Below are 19925 nucleotides of genomic sequence, written 5' to 3' on the forward strand. Positions count from 1 at the left end.
GTCATGGATGGATATAAACTGTTCAGGAAGGACAGGCAGAGCAGAAAAGGTGGGGGAGTTGCATTGTATGTAAGAGAGCAGTATGACTGCTCAGAGCTCCGGTATGAAACTGCGGAAAAACCTGAGTGTCTCTAGTTTAGAAGCGTGAGCAACAAGGGTGATGCTGAGGTGGGAGTCTGCTATAGACCACTGGATCAGGGGGATGAGGCTTTCTTCCGACAACTAACGGAAGTTACTAGATCGCAGGCCCTGGTTCTCATGGGAGACTCCCAGCAGATATCCGGGTGATTGAAGAGCAATACAGCGGTGCATGGACAATCCAGGAAGTTTTTGGAAAGTGTAGGGGACAATTTCCTGGTGCAAGTGCTGGAGGAACCAACTAGGGGCAGAGCTCTTCTTGACCTGCTGCTCACAAACCGGGAAGAATTAGTAGGGGAAGCAAAAGTGGATGGGAACCTGGGAGGCAGTGACCATGAGATGGTCAAGTTCAGGATCCTGATGCAGGGAAGAAAGGAGAGCAGCAGAATACAGACCCTGGACTTCAGAAAAGCAGATTTTGACAACCTCAGGGAACTGATGGGCAGGATCCTCTGGGAAAATAACATGAGGGGGAAAGGAGTCCAGGAGAGCTGGCTGTATTTTAAACCTCCTTATTGAGGTTACAGGGACAAACCATCCAGATGTGTAGAAAGAATAGTAAATATGGCAGGCGATCAGCTTGGCTTAACAGTGAAATCCTTGCTGATCTTAAACACAAAAAAGAAGCTTACAAAAAGTGGAAGATTGGACAAATGACCAGGGAAGAGTATAAAAACATTGTTTGGGCACGCAGGAGTGAAATCAGGAAGGCCAAATCACACCTGGAGGTGCAGCTAGCAAGAGATGTTAAGAGTAACAAGAAGGGTTTCTTCAGGTATGTCAGCAACAAGAAGAAAGTCAAGGAAAGCGTGGGCCCCTTACTGAATGAGGGAGGCAACCTAGTTAGTGACAGAGGATGTGGAAAAAGCTAATGTACTCAATACTTTTTTTGCCTCTGTCTTCACGAACAAGGTCAGCTCCCAGACTGCTGCACTGGGCAGCACAGCATGGGGAGGAGGTGAGCAGCCCTCTGTGAAGAAAGAAGTGGCTCGGGACTATTTAGAAAAGCTGGACAAGCACAAATCCATGGGGCCGGATGCGCTGCATCTGAGAGTGCTAAAGGAGTTGGCGGATGTGACTGCAGAGCCATTGGCCATTATCTTTGAAAACTCATGGCGATCGGGGGAGGTCGCGGACAACTGGAAAAAGGCTAATGTAGTGCCCATCTTTAAAAAAGGGAAGAAGGAGGATCCTGGGAACTACAGGCCAGTCAGCCTCACCTCACTCCCTGGAAAAATCATGGAGCAGGTCCTCAAGAAATCAATTCTGAAGCACTTAGAAGAGAGGAAAGTGATCAGGAACAGTCAGCATGGATTCACCAAGGGCAAGTCATGCTGACTAATCTAATTGCCTTCTATGATGAGATAACTGGCTCGGTGGATGAGGGGAATGCAGTGGACGTGTTGTTCCTTGACTTTAGCAATGCTTTTGACATGGTCTCCCACAGTATTCTTGCCAGTAAGTTAAAGTAGTATGGGCTGGATGAATGGACGATAAGGTGGATAGAAAGCTGGCTTGATTGTCGGGCTCAACGGGTAGTGATCAATGGCTCCATGTCTAGTTGGGAGTCTGTATCAAGTGGAGTGCCCCAAGGGTCGGTCCTCGGGCCGGTTTTGTTCAATATCTTCATTAATGATCTGGAGGATGGCGTGGATTGCACCCTCAGCAAGTTTGCAGATGACACTAAAGTGGGAGGAGAGGTAGATACACTGGAGGGTACGGATGGGATACAGAGGACCCTAGACAAATTAGACGATTGGGCCAAAAGAAATCTGATGAGGTTCAACAAGGACAAGTGCAGAGTCCTGCACTTAGGACGGAGGAATTCCATGCACCGCTACAGACTAGGGACCGAATGGCTAGGCAGCAGTTCTGCAGAAAAGGACCTAGGGGTTACAGTGGACGAGAAGCTGGATATGAGTCAACAGTGTGCCCTTGTTGCCAAGAAGGCCAATCGCATTTTGGGATATATAAGTTGGGGCATTGCCAGCAGATCGAGGGACGTGATAGTTCCCCTCTATTCAACATTGGTGAGGCCTCATCTGGAGTACTGTGTCCAGTTTTGGGCCCCACACTACAAGAAGGATGTGGAAAAATTGGAAAACGTCCAGCAGAGGACAACAAAAATGATTAGGGGACTGGAACACGACTTATGAGGAGAGGCTGAGGGAACTGGGATTGTTTAGTCTGCAGAAGAGAAGAATGAGGGGGGATTTGATAGCTGCTTTCAACTACCTGAAAGCGGGTTCCAAAGAGGATGGATCTAGACTGTTCTCAGTGAGAGCTGATGACAGAACAAAGAGTAATGGTCTCAAGTTGCAGTGGGGGAGGTTTAGGTTGGATATTAGGAAAAACTTTTTCACTAGGAGGGTGGTGAAACACTGGAATGCGTTACCTAGGGAGGTGGTGGAATCTCCTTCCTTAGAAGTTTTTAAGGTCAGGCTTGACAAAGTTGTGGCTGGGATGATTTAGTTGGGGATTGGTCCTGCTTTGAGCAGGGAGTTGAACTAGATGACCTCCTGAGGTCCCTTCCAACCCTGATATTCTATGATTCTATAATGTCCTCTTTGCTTCTACATGGCCTCTTACTAATTCTTTGGAGTCTTTCGGCCGGTGATAACACAGACGGCTGAGATCTCAAGGTTGCATCTGTAAAGGCAAAATGCAACACTTAACAGAGGCAGCATTGTTCACACAAGAGAGAGCAATGATTTGTCCATACTTAAAGACAAGCACAGTCTACACAATAGCAGAATTTGCCCATCCCAAAGCGAGCGCACATAACCCACAGGAGCCCCAAAATGATCAGCAAGCACAGGGTCGAGGGGGACTGATTGTTTCACTGTCGTACTGTCCTCTGGGGTCCTGTGCCTTGGGGAGAGCCAACAGTTGCAGGGGGCCCCTATACTGAACACTGTCCCCACATTTTCCAAAGGATTTCATCCTGGAAGATATCTCGCTGCTCAGGATGACCTGGGAAACAAGGGAGGGTCTTCTACTACAATGCAGCTTCCGCCCTGGCCCATATGCAGCTTGCCTGTGTGCAGCAATGGACCCCCGCCCCTCACGGCACAGCGGCGCGGACATGTTAGCCTGACTGGGACAAGGAGCATAGAAGCTCTCCCAAGGAACCTGTGCAAGTGCATTGCCCAGCTTCTGCATGAGACCTTTGAAGATATCACTGAGGCCAATTACCACAATGTGAGAAAGCACATCAACACCCTATTCCGCATCTAGGCACGCATGCAGCCCTAACCCTCCTCGCCCTAAGTGCCTGCACCGAACAACTTCCTTCCCGAAATAAAAGCCACTTACCAGGCACTTCCTCGGGTGTTTGTCCTTCCCCAAGCACCGGCCACTGTGACTGGCTACCTTCCTCTTGGCTTGAGAGCAGCTCCTGGCTGCATGCATCTAGGGATGCCAGGGTGTCTCCCTCCTCCTCAGCACCCTTGCTCCCACTTTCCTCCTCCTCCTGCCTTGTTGAACTGGGCTCTGAAGTGTCCATGGTGAGCCTCAGAGTGGAGGTGGGGTCGGCCCCAAGTATAGCGTCCAGCTCTGTAGAAACGGCAGGTCGCAAGGGCAGCACTGGAGCAGCAGTTTGCATTGTGGGCTTTGCGGTAGGCATTCCGCAGCTCCTTCACTTTAATCCTGCACTGCTGTGTGTCCCGGTCATGGCCCCTTTCCATCATGTCCCTTGATATCTGCCTGAAGGTATCGTAATTCCTACGGCTGGAGCGCAGCTGGGACTGGACAGCTTCCTCCCCACAAACACTGATGAGGACCAGCACCTCGCCATTGCTCCATACTGGGGATAGCCTGGCACGTGGAGGCATGGTCCTGCAAAGATTCACTGAGAACACTCCAAGCCTTGCTGAGCAAAGAGGAAGGGGATTTTCAAAATTCCAAGGGAATTTAAAGGGCAGGTCTGACGGTTGGTCATCTGAGGGCAGGGCAGTAGAGTTCAAAGTGATAACCAGAGTGGCTAGAATAGGCATTGTGGGACACTTCTGGAAGCCAATCAGAGCGCATTAACAGACCAGGGCATCCACACTGGTGTTGCGGCGCTCCAGCTGGGGCGCAGCAAGCTTTATGCTTGTTGAGGTGGATTACCAGGAGCGCTCCAGCCGCGGAGTCCGGGCACTCTACGTGCCTTGCCAGTGTGGACACGTCATGAGTTAGGACGCCTGGGGCTGCTTTAATGCGCTCGAACTCGCAAGCGTAGCCAAGCCCTAAATCTGGTGCAGAACTTACTGTTCAATCAAGAAAAATAGAAACTTTTTTAGTTAAAGATTTCCACAGCCTTCCCACTCTTGGCATGTATATTGATCCAAATGGCCAGCACAAACTATTAACCTGAACCAGTTTGAAATTGGTTCAAACTGCTTTCCCATTCCCCTTTTGTAGGCAAGATTTCAATTACTTTGCTTCCATTTCCCTTTCTTTCCCCATCTCAGAGATGATTAATGTTTGCAAAGCACTTTGAAAACTAATACCAAAGTACTAAGTTGTAGTAACTTTTTCTCAGAAGAATGCTTAGTAACTTGTCCACTTTGTCTCTCTTCTATCTTGGGACCAACATGGCTACAACACTGCAAACACAGCACATGCACAAATAAATACTGAGAACTGGTGGCAAATTGCATACCGAGTTATTTCAGCTATGTTGTCATATATTCATCCCTCAGATCCCAGGTCATGGTTTAATCAGAACAAGCAAGGGAAAGGAGGTGGAAGCAGAAAAGACTATGAAGAAGTCAAAGGAAATCAGTGCTTGTTCTGACAAGACTCTAGTGAAGTGAAACAAGTCTGCTGCAATATGAAGTACTGTATTTGGTTTTACATCACACTTTATTTAAAATATGCCTACACCTTCCTAAGTACATTTCCTCTTTAACAGAAACATAAGTGCTACTTTCAAATGGATATGAGCAATGAGAGCAAATGGGTTACTCTAAATCCCTGACTGCACTGTATTTAATTCTTATAGAGGGTGTCTCCCTTTTGTGGGGTTCTGTTCCACATTGTGGACCACTTTACAAACAGTGACTGCAAAGGAAAAACAGCAGTCTGACAAATGCAGCAACCCAAGCTCATTGCATCTTGAGTGCCCCTGACAGTCAATGCCCCTACAAGTCTCAGGAAAAGCAGGTATTTTGCGAATACTAGGATGCAAAGACTGATGAGATTTAACCATCACCTAGGGAAGAAGCAGGTGTGGTGGTTTGTTAAAAGTTAGTTTTGTTTGACAGAATTTGGTATGGTGCTTCAAATGCTGTATGCAAAAGATGCTGAATCTTGACTTCTATAGCCAGAAGCTTGATCTTTTCAGTAGCAATCCCTCATGCCACATGCACAACAAGAGCGTTTTACAGTGAGCTATCAGTTACACACATTAATATTTAGAAGATAATTAAATATTTAAAATTTTTGTTGTGCTGTCACTCTTTTTAAAAAAAATAAGAGCATTCTGCACAGAAGCAAATATACAACAACATGAAGAACTGAATTGAGCTAGAAGATTGATGGAGAATCCTTACATAAAAATAAGGAGCCAATAAGAGTTTTGGGGAATGAGGGTCTTCTGAGATTTTAACCCTATTTCCCTGTCAGTCAAAAGACTTGGGTCACAACAACTCTCCATTTAAGGACAGAAACAATTGTCTCTGGAATCAGTCAATGAAAACTGGAGTGTTGGTCATGCAGATAATGAGGAAAAAAAAAGACAGTCCTCTCCCCCCAGGGGGAGATTATACCCCATTGTCTTCTGGGTTTTGAATGCATCAGACCACTCCAATTTCAAGAGAGACTTATCTTATGCTCAAATAAATTTGTTAGTCTCTAAGGTGCCACAAGTACTCCTTTTCTTTTTGTGGATACAGACTAACACGGCTGCTACTCTGAAATTTAGCCTATAGTAGAGGCCACACAAACAAATTTCAAGATTTAGGATCGTTACATAGATATCAATAATATTTTTTGATAAACTTGCTGGAGACTAACATACTGCCAGAGAGAAGTGGACTACTTTCCAGGGAGGTGAGAGAGAGATCAAGTGTTCCTACAGTCTCTCTACCCAAATACACACACACATTCATTAGAGTCCCAGTGCTGTAGATGCTCAATGCATGGACCTCCCATGGGTTTCAGTGATAGTTTCACATAGTAGGGAAGGAATTCAGCCCTTAACACTGAATATTTTAATTAATTAAAAAAACAGCAATAGTTTCCCCAATATGAAATGCCAGTAAATACTAACAGAAACCCTTCAGGACAAAACAGATTTAAAAATGGGGGGAGGTGAAAAGAGGAAGAAAGAAAAACCCACCATACGTTTTCCCAGTCAAGTGACAATACTGCTATGAACAGCATTTCCCATTTTTTTTCTCCTTGAAATCTGTTTGCATTTGCAGTGTTGCCAGAGTAATAGCAATTTCTATCAATTTAAGAATTGCTAAGCAACCTGGAGCAGCTAACAGCAGCAGCATGCATGTACAGCTGGGCTATTTTAGGAAGAGGTAGTCACTTTTTTTTAAAACTTAAGAACAGCCTTCTGTTAAACGATTGTGCCAGCTGTGATCAGCCAGCCAAAAGAAGAGGTAATCTTGGAGCAGAGTGGCTTTAAGTGGATCAGGCTTTGAGATGAATGAACAGAAGGAAGAGACACAGTCATGTTGTGCCCAGAGGCATCAGTGCCTCCAGATCATCACAACTCAGCAGAATAATCCAGGAGAAGGGAAATCTGAAGCAAATGGCAGCATCAGCAATATGTTAAATTGAGATACTGCTAAATAAAATCTCATGAGTGCTCTGCTTATTATCCACAAATATCAGTGGCTAATCATAGTAAATGTAGTGGCCTATGGTTGCTCAGCTGCTATACTACTAAGTTCTGAAATGTCTGTGTCCCCTACCCCATTAAATTTTTTTTAACTTACATTGATAATTAATTGGCTAATGGTTGCCAAAGCCACAAAGGAGCAAAGAAACTGGTGAAGCTGAAGGCTGCTGGAGCAGAGAGAGGGGAAGACTGAGCCACAGAGTCTAAAATGTTTTGGAAAGATTATACAAAATTCCAAAAGCAACTGCCATTGAATATCTGATCACTTAGATATCTCTAAGTATAGAGTCTTGTGCCAGATTGTTCAGGACTTCAGACAGTTATAGTAAAGTAAAACACAGGAAACAGTTATAAAACAAAGATCATGTGTGCACTCTATAAGGAAGCACAGGCTTGCTCAGACACCACTGGAATCCCAGCCACAGAAGAACATGGTATTTACACAAAAACAAAGGACATGAGGCTATTACAGAAATTTAACCCTGATCAGATTTTCTCCTCAATTCCAAAAATAAGAGACAGAAGTAAGGAAATCCTCTTTGGTTAAGAAAGTTCGGATGGGAAGCAACACTTCTGTTCCCACTTGCCTCCCCAATGTAGTATTTTACACAAATGTCTTCAGTGGAGAGTTTTTCTAAAGACATACTATACAATCTTTCAGAGCTAACTGTCCCAGTTCCTGACTGCTTCTTGGTAAAAATACCCTCCCTTGCTCTGAAGCTGCTTGAAGACAGCTATATGCATATTCCAGTGAAACCAAGTCCTGGTTTCCAAGATTTCTGTTAGCCCTGAAACACTGTTTAATGATCTGAAGGAGAAAGCAATTAAATATCCAAATGGTCTCCAAGAAAATCCCCCAATGGGACTTTTTGTGGCTGACAACAAATTCTGAATTTCAAACTCAGACACAGCATCCCTTAAACCAGTGGTCACCAACTGGTCGATCGCAATCAACTGGTCAATCCTAGAGGATCTCCCAGATGATCACGATCTCCTGCAGCGCAGCAGGGCTGCTGCTAAGACAGACTCCCTGCCTGCCCCGGGCCCACGCCACTCCGGGGGGGGGGGGGCAGGGGTATCCCTCCACGCACTGCTCCTGCCTCCAAGCACTGCCCCCGCAGCTCCCATTGGCCAGGAACGGGGAGCTGTGGCCAATGGAGCTGTGGGGACAGTGCTTGCAGAGAGGGGCAGCGCACATTACCATGTGCTGCCCACCCGCGCCCCCGCCAGGGGCCACAGGAGCAGATTGACCCCTTCTGGGAGAGGTGTGGGGCTGGGGTAGGCAGCCACGCTGCACCACCAACCGGGAGCTGCCGCAGGTAAGTGCTGCCCAGCAGGAGGCCATACCCCAACCCCCAGCCCAGAGCCCCCTCCCGGAGCCTGCACCCCAAACCCCCTCCTGCAGCCCAAACCCCAGCCCTGATTCCCCCCCCCCGCCCAGAGCCAGCACCCTGTCCTCCACCCCAACACTCTGACCCAGCCTGTAGTCCCCTCCTGCACCCAAACTCCCTCCCAGAGCTTGCACCCTCACCGCCTACTGCAGGGGTGGCCAACCTGTGGCTCCAGAGCCACACGCAGCTCTTCAGAAGTTAATATGCGGCTCCTTGTATAGGCACCAACTCCGGGGCAGGAGCTACAGGTGCCAACTTTCCAATGTGCCGGGAAATGCTCACCTCTCAACCCCTGGCCCTGCCACAGGCCCTGCCCCCACTCCACCCCTTCCCTCCCCCTCCCCTGCTGTGCCCTTGCTCCTCCCCCCGCCCCAGAACCTCCTGCATGCCACAAAACAGCTGATCGGGAGGAGTCGGGAGAGAGGGGGAGGTTCTGATCAGCAGGGTTGCTGGTGGGTGGGAGGTGCTGGGAGCGGGGGAGCTAATGGGAGGCTGCTGACGTATTACTGTGTCTCTTTGGCAATGTACATTGGTAAATTCCGGCTCCTTCTCAGGCTCAGGTGGCCACCACTGCCCCAGGCTCAGCCCAGAGGCCCCTCCCATACTGCAAACCCTTCGGTCTCAACCCAGAGCCCACATCCCCTCCCACACTCCACCCCAGCCCGGTGAAACCGAGTGAGGTGGGGGAGAGCGAGTGACAGAGAGAGGGGGAGATGGAGTGAGTGGGGCGAGCCTTTGGGGAAGGGGCGGGGTAGATCCTGGGTTGCCCTTAAACTCAAAAAGTGATCTTGGGCGTAAAAAGGCTGGAGACCACTGACTTAAAGAAATCAGATACAAGACTATCGTAGAGGGACTGGATAATGTTAATTTGCTAGCTCACCCACTTCTTTCAACATGCCTCCTTCCATTTCCCTCCATTCTAGCCACACTAAGTCAATGTCAATCCATGGCTTGCCCAGTAAGAGGTTCTCCAGAAGTGAAGCAATTCTCAATCTTTCCTTTTATCTTTGGATATGAAGGAAGTTACCTTCACAAGGGTCTCCAAAATGATATAGTAAGGAAAGTATTCAGTATACTTCCACTTAGATTGCAAGTAGGCAACACATGGAGACAGGACTATTTTTCCAGTAAATTTAGGTCTGGGCAGATTGGCCTGAAGACTGACACCATAGCTGTCTATACTATAGCACAGGCAGCAGTAGTGCAAGCTTCTCACAAACTCCGCATCTCAACAGCGTGCATCATCTCTGACGTCGGGGAACTCACCTTAAGGTAAATGACAGCCTCTGCTGCAGAGAATGCCCGTGACATGATCTATTAATTAGCGCAATTTTTTTATTATATGTAAACATAAAATTCAGACACTGGTCCTCTGGGAACAGGACTGTGATCAACTCATTTCATAAAAGCAAATGAACCATTTTCAGTTACTATCAACCATAGGCTGGATTAGACCAGTGACTCCAAGTTAAAGGTTGTGTTTATCCCATCCCTGATTCCTTGAGTCACCATCCTCCAGGCCTTCATTTAAAAAACAAAAAACAAAACAAAAAAAACATTCTTGCAACACATGCAAACAGAAAAGTTGATAAGGAACAGATGGGTGTGGTGCCACGACTGTATCCTGCCCCAATTACCTTAAAGAGTAGGGGACAGGCCATCTTTGAAGATCACCTGAAATCTTTTCACTGTTGCCTTGAGCAAATCTGCCAATATAAGATCCAAAACAAAACATGTTGGGGCCAGCAAGGAAATAGCAAGAAATCTTATCAGACTAAAAGGTCTGAACAGCTGTTTGTTAGGGCTTAGAAGGAGAAGGAGCAAGAATGAGCATGTCTGCGTAATTGCATCAAAAACAGCATCATCTGTACAATGGCTGATAAATCCATGTAGATAAAGGCAATTCCCCCATTAGCCTTAAAAAACCCACTCTCATCCAGGACCATATTTCTAATGCTCTATAGAAATTTTCCTCAAAAAAATTCACATTCATTTTACTCAGTCCAGCAGTGATAAAGGTTTAAACAAAAGCTCATAAAAATAATTGTCAAATGACCATTTATTTCTTGAATACATGAATAGCAGGTTCAGAAATACAGACCAGAATCCCAAATATTTTCAAATACATTTCATAATCCAATGCTTATAGGAGGCATTCTGTGGCTTTCAAACTGTTCGAACATTGCAACAGAAGCCTGGGTGGACATTAAAACAAAGGACTGCGGTATCAGAAGTGTCACTTGTCACAGTTTTAGGAAACTCATGATGTGGTATTTACTAAAACTAATCCTGCTCAGAAACATGAAAATAACCTCCTTTTCCCATCAAAGTCTGTACTAAAGCCCTGCAGTGGGTGTGAGGGGAAGAATTCCTTACAATTCAAGAGCAGCAATCTATTAAACCTTGAACTGGTAAAAGTCACCAAATGAGCATCTAATCCCATTTATACACAGCGCAAATATTGTTTGTGGTACAATTTACTGCCCACTTTGTGCAATATTCCTTTAAAGGTTTCGGCCATAGTATAAAATAATTTTCTCTGGCATTCTAGAGCAACCACTACCATCCAAGAGCAGAGCAAAGGGCCAGGTTTATTTCATTCACATAGGCTGGTGAGTTATTAATACAAGACCTTTACTGTGGAAAGCAGAGGATTTGGAGGAATACTAATTTACAGGTACTGAAGAGGTATACTCCCTGAAGTTTTTTTAAAATCACACTAACCCATCCGTGTGGTCAAGAGCAGAGACTGCCAGAAGTTTTCTAGGCCCATTCACCCTCTCTAATCATGAGAATCTCACATGATGTGGAATCCCCAGGAGCTACACCAATCTGAGTTTAACTTCCCTACCTTCCCCCTCAGTGGTCCCCAATTTGGAATCCCAGTTTCTTCAATATGGTTTTCAGCTCTCTGAATACTAACATGACATCTATTTCAATATCAAGGCCAGAATATGATACCAAATTATCCAAGATCTTTTACTCCTTTTATTTCCATTGTGACACCTGCCTACATCAACCTATGGATTTCCAGCTATTGCAACTGTCTAGGCAGTTTCATCTGCAGCAATGATCCTGGTATGCTTTAGAACAGTGATGGGCAAACTGCAGCCCATATGGGTAATCCACTGGTGGGCCGCGAGACAATTTGTTTACATTGACCGTCAGGGTAATCCGCTGGCAGGCTGCAAGACAGTTTCTTTACATTGACCGTCCACAGGCACGGCCACCCGCAGCTCCCAGTGGCCACGGTTCGCCGTTCCTGGCCAATGGGAGCTGCAGGAAGCTGCGTAGGCTGCAGGGACGTGCAGGCCGCTGCTTCCCGCAGCTCCCACTGGCTGGGAACAGCAAACCGCAGCCACTGGGAGTTGTGGGCGTCCGTGCCTGCGGATGGTCAATGTAAAGAAACTGTCTTGCAGCCTGCCAGCGGATTACCCTGACGGGCATCCCGGGGGCTTCCCACCACTCCTTTAGAACATTTTAACATTCCACCCAAGATGATTGGTGTGTTAGCCAAAGGTATTAAGGATTCAATAGGCAGGGAAATTTATTCTTCTCAACCCTAAACGTGGCCCTATCACTTGAGACCTAAGGCACACTGGTGGAGAATAAATGGGTAATAAATAACGTGGGAGAAGTTTGCATTGGTGTTGCCCATACTTTACCAATTCTGCGGTAAAGGATTCAGCCTCCACTACAGTCAAATAGGCTGGCTCTTTTTCCCCCTCCAAAAAAAAGGAGTAATACTGAACCAGAACATTGGAGAAATCTAAAACAAGCCTTAAGCCTGGCTTTACAGCCTTCCTGTCAGTGCTACTAGAAATGAACTAATGCTTTTCTATTTCTTTGGACTCCACTATAGTAAACTTTTATCAAGTTAGTAACCAGGCTGTAACAGATACAGATGACTACATTTAGCCTATGGCCAAAAATGATTGTTTAACACATGGCTCCTGATCCTGAGGCCTACCCTGCATCATCCCTTCTTTTGGGCAGGTTTATATCACAAGTGCCAGGCCATAATTGAGTTCTAATATGGCAATTCTTCTGTGTAGACAGAATCACCTGGTTGTGTACAACTGAGTGAGCCAGCCTATCTACCATAAAGGCGTTCAGATACAAGCCTGGTATAAGAATTTATATAGAACAGTCTCAGTACAGGAAAACATCCCATATGAACATACTGTATTTAACACACTTCTCTGTACTGAGACCAGCAGCTGAAACAGTATGGGTAGAAACAACGTTGTTTGGACAAAACAATACAAACTGGGCTCTTCAGCAAGGTACAGCTAACTTTCTGATGACTAGAAAAAATGGATGCTCTCAGTGTTAGATGTAACTACAACAGAATGCCAAAGTCTGTTTACACTTGACATGATACTAGTATAGCTATGTCCTGTGTTTTTATCTCTTCTGGGAAGCTGTCAGGTCTCATGTCTATATGGATTTCCAAAATTCCATCTTCAGTGGAGTAGGGCAATGACAGTGACCATCACGGATAGTGCCAACAAAGCAACGGTAAATTTAAAGATATAGTACAAAAGAGCAAATAGATTTGAAAACAAAGGTATAAGACTGGAGAGGATAGAGGGGAAATATGTTTATACATACCTTGCTTACAGTTCCCACAAACAAACACAGTTTGGTTCCATGCCAGCAGCAACCTCTGATCACTGAAAAGGGAAAAAACGAACACAAATTCAAGGCTCTTCATACACAAAACAGCCTACATTCTGTTTTATCATGAGACAGAGTTCCTCCCAGAGGGTTTCTTGTCACTACCTTTAAGTATTTTGGTATACACATTGACAAAAGTAGGATTGAAACAGGTAAATACCACCTACCATTTTGGCAGTTGCACCCTTAGCACTGCCAAAGTATCACTTCTAGTTCAGTTTTGTTGATCTTTCTGTTCCAAGGACCACACTGTCTTGAGACCTTGAGTGCCAACAATATTCAGTACACAACCTGCCTCTCCCTCAACCAGTCAAGCCCTAAACATAGAATGAGGAATCTGGGAGAACATTATGACTAATTTATTTCTTCATGTTACCCATCCAAACAGAAGAGAAGAGAAGACAAAAGCAGCATACATGGCATGACTTTGCCAAGATTGCAACAGAAATCTTATATTTCTGCAGACTTTTTCTTGAAACCTTATGTGAGATGCTGAGTTAAACATGTGAGCGTTAAAAACCCCTATTTTTGCTTGGTGCCATAGACTGAACATGAACATACGGCAGAAACACTAACTAAAGCGGACCAGAAACTAAGGTTAGTCATTATTTCAGATCCTCCTTAAAGCCTGCCATCTTAATGAGAAGACAGTAAGGATGGAAACAGGTTTCCAACCACTAACTGTGGGCTCTCCTCACTCACATCCATCCTCCATACATATAACTTTCATAATAAAATGATGAGTAGCCATACAAAGGACTCCGGCTACATCTACACTACAGCCGGGATCAACGCTCTGAGATCAATCCACTGGCAGTCGATTTAGCGGGTCTAATGAAGACCCACCAAATTGACAGCAGATCGCTCTCCAGTCAACCCATGTACTCTACCCCCAACAAGAAGAATAAGGTAAGTCAACGGAAGACTTACGTTATTCACATCGCTGGAGTTGTGTAGCGTAGGTTGACTTACCGCAGTAGTGTAGACATAGCCTCAGATACAAAACTTTATTCTGCTTTCTACTCCAAAATACATTTCTGTTTATAGTAAGGGCTACAAAAACATCACTACCACCACACTAAAGAGGTGGAGGAAATGACTGCAGTCAGTGGCAGATTATCACATCATCTCTGGAAAAAAAAACAGCCTCTGCTTCTCACTGTACAGGCTTCAGACCTGACAGTCCTGGAGCCATTATGAAGTAACAGAGCAAGGCTGAAAAATGTAGGGAATGTGCAACAGAACATATTATGAGCAACAGAAGGGATAGGGTCAAGAGGACTGAAGAAACATGTGACCCACACTTAGGTGCTTGGACAGTTACGAGACAGGCCCAAATGTAAAAAAAACTCATTCCACTGCATAAAAGCTGAGAAGAGAAACACATGACCAAGGCAACAGCAAAATTATAAATTTGTTAGAAAGAATTCCACTTCTACCTGGCCAACTACTGTCCTGGAGGCAGCACACTGCAAGGTGGTTAAACTATTACCACACTAATCTAAACTGACGCAAATATTAAACTTGAAGATCTTGCCATTTTAAGATCTTCAGACAGAATTTGAACTGTCATTGTGAAAAACTTTTCTATCCTTCACGTGAACTCCGTATACTGTAGCACTGTCCAGCCTTGCCAGCCAAACCAGCCAAGATGGCCCCCACTCCTTACAACATTCACCTCAATGAGTTATTAATTTCTAGACCTACTTCTGACCATTTAAATGTCAACACAAAATGCCTGCTTACGAAAATGGACACGTAGCAGAAGTCAAAACATCTTTTTAGAAAGATTTTGACAAATTCACGGGATTGTACTTACAACCCAACAAAGGAGGGGGGGAGAATATATATGCTGGTCTCACATCCACACTGCACCTCCACCATTGCTAGCACTGGTGAGGCTACACTGACAAACAGATCCTAATTTTCCTAGGCTAGGCAAGGCTAAAAAAATTATTCCTGAAGACTCAAAACACCTTGGAAAGTCTCCTAAACACAAAGGTAGAGAATGATATAAGACAAAAGTTTAGTCTCTCACTTTGCTGCATAAAAAGCCTTGTTATCTACTGATTTCCTAAGATGATTCTGCTAGACTTCCTTATATTATTTATGGAGATTGTGCCCTAAAAATTGGGTAATGGAAAGCTCTGAAGAACATTCATGCATGTGCATTTCCTGCGATTTTTTTATTTCCAACATATTGTACTGATAACTCTTATTTACAACTCCCTACTCCATTTGCAATCTCCCTTTTTCTTTTACCAGTAGACTGTAAGTGACCTCTAGAGCAACTCCACTTACATGAAAATTGAGAGGAGCTGGTGAGGCCTTTCAGCTAAACTACTGCTGGCCTGTCAATTTTTGGTCACTGGGTAACACTTAACATGTCCTCTTTTGATTTTAAGAGTCTGAAGAGAAGAAGCAATGGGAAAAGATTTTCAGTGTCTCAGTCACAGAGCAAAGATTAATCTGATAACTGTTCATTATTGATGGAGAATATTTTAATTAGATTGCCTTTACTGCCTGCCTCTACCAGGACATGGTCAAAAAGTACGTACTTTTCCACTCCTTTTTGCCTGTAACTATAAGAAACCACTGCAGGCAAAATTCTACCACCTAAGTTTTTCGGAAGAAAAAAAGGAGTGTCATCATCTTTAAGAAATGCAGACGTCTCATCTTGCTAATAAACCTTCTTCATCCAATGGAAATGTTTATACACCACTGTTTACATGTTCAGGCCAAACTGCTGCTACTCCAGTGATTACAATAGGTTATTTGCCTTTGCTGGTGACTTGGAACTTGGGAGTGGCTGAACAGCATGGAAATTTACCAACTGGCACAAGTCTCTGATCTGAATGTGGCAACTGAGGTTCTATTCTAAAAAAGGGAGAGAGACGGAGAATATCTTATTGCCCTTATATAAATCCATGGTACGCCCACATCTTGAATACTGCGTTCAGATGTGGTCTCCTCATCTCAAAAAAGATATACTGGCATTGGAAAAGGTTCAGAGAAGGGCAACTAAAACGATTAGGGGTTTGGAATGGGTCCCATATGAGGACAGATTAAAGAGGCTAGGACTTTTCATTTTGGAAAAGAGGAGACTCAGGGGGGATATGATAGAAGTCTATAAAATCATGAGCGATGTGGAGAAAGTGAATAAGGAAAAGTTATTTACTTGTTCCCATAATATAAGAACAGGGACCACCAAATGAAATTAATGGGCAGCAGATTTAAAACAAATCACTTGATCATTACCTGTTAGGTTTTTACTCCCTCTGGGGCACCTGGCATTGACCACTCTCGGCAGACAGGATACTGGGCTGGATGGACCTTTGGTCTGACCTAGTATGGCCATTATTATGTTCTTATGTACCCAATTGTTCCTGCAGCCAAACTGCCTTTCAGATTGAACCTATGTCTTTTAAAAGCCTTTACATGAATTGTTCTGGTGATTAGTACCAGATGGACAGTCATAGAAACAGTAGAAAAGGTAGAGCACAAGGACTCAGTACATACTCCTCCTCCTCCTCCACTTCCAGGCACAAAAGTGCAGGAACCCCAACTTAGGTATGTTTTCACTGCAGAGTTAACCTGAGTTATATAAACTCAAGTTTCAGAGTAGCAGCCGCGTTAGTCTGTATTCGCAAAAAGAAAAGGAGTATTACAGCTCACTTCATCGGATGCATTCAGTGGATGAAGTGAGCTGTAGCTCACGAAAGCTTACGCTCAAATAAATTGGTTAGTCTCTAAGGTGCCACAAGTACTCCTTTTCTTTTTGTCTAAACTCAAGTTATTCCTCTTGACTTAGCCCAGCTCAAGTGAGAGCAGACACCTCAAAACAACACTCAAGCTGCCGTGCTCACACTGGCACTGATGTGTGTGGAACAGACTTCTGGGGGCATAGCCCAGGGTTCCATTTACTTACAGTAAGCTTAGCCACTTTATAAATTCTTTCCCACTGAACTGTGGGAGAATTTGCCAATCCTTTCTATCCACATGGTGGGGGGAACTGTGGAAAGGCACTGTAAGATTAGTGCCACTTGAGTGGTGCTAGCCTGCATCCACATTTCAGTCATCATGTTAGCAACTGACCGGTTCTGCTAATTTGAGTTTTAGCCTATACCCCCTGATGGGTCAGCCAACTGGAGTTGAAAGCACAACTACACTCAGGTTAAGGGTTGTATGTGGATGGGACTCAAGTTAGGGACTCAGTCAACTTTGCAGTAAAGACTTAAAAGAACAAGCACAGAATTCATTCTTCATCTATCAGTTCTTGGTCACTCAGACCGTCAACCGGGATGAAAAAAAGAATTAAATGAGATTACAGCAATTTGTGATGTGGACTCCTGTCCCACCATAACATGAACAAAAAGCAAACCTAATTTCACACAGTACCATGCACAAAACCAAGACTAGCTTTCCAATTTTGATTTCTTGCTCCCCTAAACTAGAAAGTGGTGCTGTGGAGCCAGCACATTCATCTCCCTCCTTAGATTGTGGGGAAACGGAGTTCTCTGCATCTCTCCACACCAATCTTTACTGGCAACTGATATTTCAGTTGCATAGCTGCCCCTCCTCACACCTGCTGTCTTCCCTGCAGCTGTGCAATGCCTACTTTATGAGCAGCCTCAGGCTTGCTGCCCAATTGAACTGTATCTGAGCCCACTAACACTGTAATTTATCGCAACTCAATCCATAAGTAAGATAAATTCCCAGCTAATAAATTAGTAAAATCAGCCACAGAGGGTGTGATACAGAGGTCCTTTGGTGCCAGTTGGGAACGGGTTCACTAGTCTATATCACCAAGCTCCTATCTGGTCTGATAAACTCACTAGACAACAAAACACTGCTTTCCCAGTAATTACCCAAAAAGTGTTTTATAAGATATTAAACGAAAGCCAATGACACACTAGCCATTAATATCACTGTGAAATGTACCTACTGACACTATATAAAGAAGCGTATATATACACACTGAAATTATGTTTTAAAGTCTATAACAAACAGGTCTTCTGCCAGATATAAGCATAGCTATTCACCTATCCCGGTCTTTGATGTAAATTAAGCATGGTATAGCCAACACAATGGAAGTCCAATTTGCACAGGAAGACAATGAAAAAATGGTTGACAGGAATATGTGAAACCAACAGTGGGGGAAGCACATTGAACAAGCAACATGGGAGAAGAGACTTATCTGGGGGTGCACTTCAAAAGGGACATTTCAACAGTTTACTGGACCATATGAGGAAAGGAAAATGACCCCTTTCTTATCCTGCAATGAGGAAGTCAAAAGGACAGTGCTTTTTGCATTCATGAAAGTTTGATCTGGTCACGTGGGCTAGTGACGCTGGGAGATTGCTCTCGTTGAGAAATTGCTTTAGACAAAAATTTAGCCTGTCAGAATTAAGTTTAAACTCTAAGAAACATGTTATTCCTTTTCTTTTACTTGTAATCTGTTGTTCTTGCTCACTATCTCTTAAAAATCTTAATCTTTATAAATAAACATAAGTGTTTTCATTAAGTAAGTGTTTTCAGTAAGTAGATTCCAATGTTGTGTTATCATAAAGGATATGGTCCTGAGTTGTGCCAGTCAAACTGTGTGTGTACACTGTCTCTTCGGAGACAGCTTCCCTGGTTATTTCTGAGAGTTTCTAGTGTCTAGCTGGATACTACAGAGGGGGATGGCTTTCAGAGGAGCACAGAGGTCTGCAGAGATCTGGAAGTCAGTGCTTGTCTGTGGCCAGAAGCTGTTGGTTTCAGGGTGCTGAGATACAGCAGGTAAAACTGCTTTGCATTAAGGGCAGGTGGTGGTGGTGAAGTACCTCAAAACCCTAAGTACCTGTGGGAGCATCACAGAGAGTAGAGCATCACTCCCTAACATTCTCTCAAATTTTATGGGTTAAACCAATCCTGGGAACTTCTAAATCCTTTTATATCATTTGTCACCCTACACTTGCATGCTGTCCCCCACATATTTCCCACTGTTCGGTCTTTGAGAACATGGGCTCTCAGATGCAAATCTAATCCTTACTTGCTGCTTTTATAAATTAAATTAGAAAATGGAGCTGCTGGAGATTGCAAATATTTTAAAAGCTGTGCCACTGAAGAGATTACAATCTGTTCCACATCTGTGTAGGAATGAGATTTTATCCCAACATTTCTAAAAAAAACAAACCCTCCTGTTTAGCATTTACATAAAATGGGTTGGAAAAATTAAGGCTATCAGTCCCAAGCAAAGTCAGCAAATGGTACAACTAAACCAACCTGAATTCTGACAGACTGCCAGAATTAGAGTCTTCACCCTCTTACACAGCTACTATTCTCGGTCATATTCTAACATACATAATATACAGTTATACACAGACTATATCTTTGGGCCAATGCACTAACAGGGCACAAAGCAAATAGTTCATTATACTCACTCTCACACTTTTCCTGCTGTGGAAAATCTCTCCACTAATACTACACCCCTGAAATTTATTTATTCTTAACAGATTAGGAACTGTTCCTAATATATGACAGAAAATTGGCTCCCCTTTCGACTGTGCACAGCAGAGGAAGAAAATGTGGGAGACCAAGTGTGATGACAGAAAAGGAACACTTTTTGTCAATAAGAAAGAGTGAACTGCTTATTCTGTGGCCAAAACCATACTAGTATTAGGCCTCAGTCCATAATAATAAAATATTAATACTTTCATAGTGATTTTCATCTTTGAGACACTTTACAAGTATTAATCTTTAACGGCCAACAGGAGAGAAAGAATTCTCCATTTAAGGAAACTGAGAATTAGAGGTTAAATAATTTGTCCAATTCCATAAAGGCTGTCAGTAACAGCCAGGACCAGAAGTCTGGAGCACCTGGCTCCCAGTCCTAT

General features: G+C 44.2%; 1 protein-coding gene across 5 annotated transcripts in view; it reads right to left on the reverse strand.

The window, feature by feature from the left end:
* MRTFA (myocardin related transcription factor A) overlaps positions 1-19925 on the reverse strand; it is a 182178-nt gene that overhangs the window by 153674 nt on the left and 8579 nt on the right. For all 5 annotated transcript variants that reach the window (XM_048834809.2, XM_048834830.2, XM_048834814.2 and 2 more), the window contains exons 2-3: positions 12982-13043; positions 10005-10073 (exon numbers count right to left, since the gene is read on the reverse strand). In XM_048834809.2, the coding sequence (XP_048690766.1) occupies positions 10005-10028 (24 nt within the window). In that variant the 5' untranslated portion in view covers positions 10029-10073; positions 12982-13043. The remainder of the gene's footprint in view (positions 1-10004; positions 10074-12981; positions 13044-19925) is intronic.

Source organism: Caretta caretta, chromosome 1 (genome assembly GCF_965140235.1).
Source record: "Caretta caretta isolate rCarCar2 chromosome 1, rCarCar1.hap1, whole genome shotgun sequence".
Taxonomy (NCBI): domain Eukaryota; kingdom Metazoa; phylum Chordata; order Testudines; family Cheloniidae; genus Caretta; species Caretta caretta.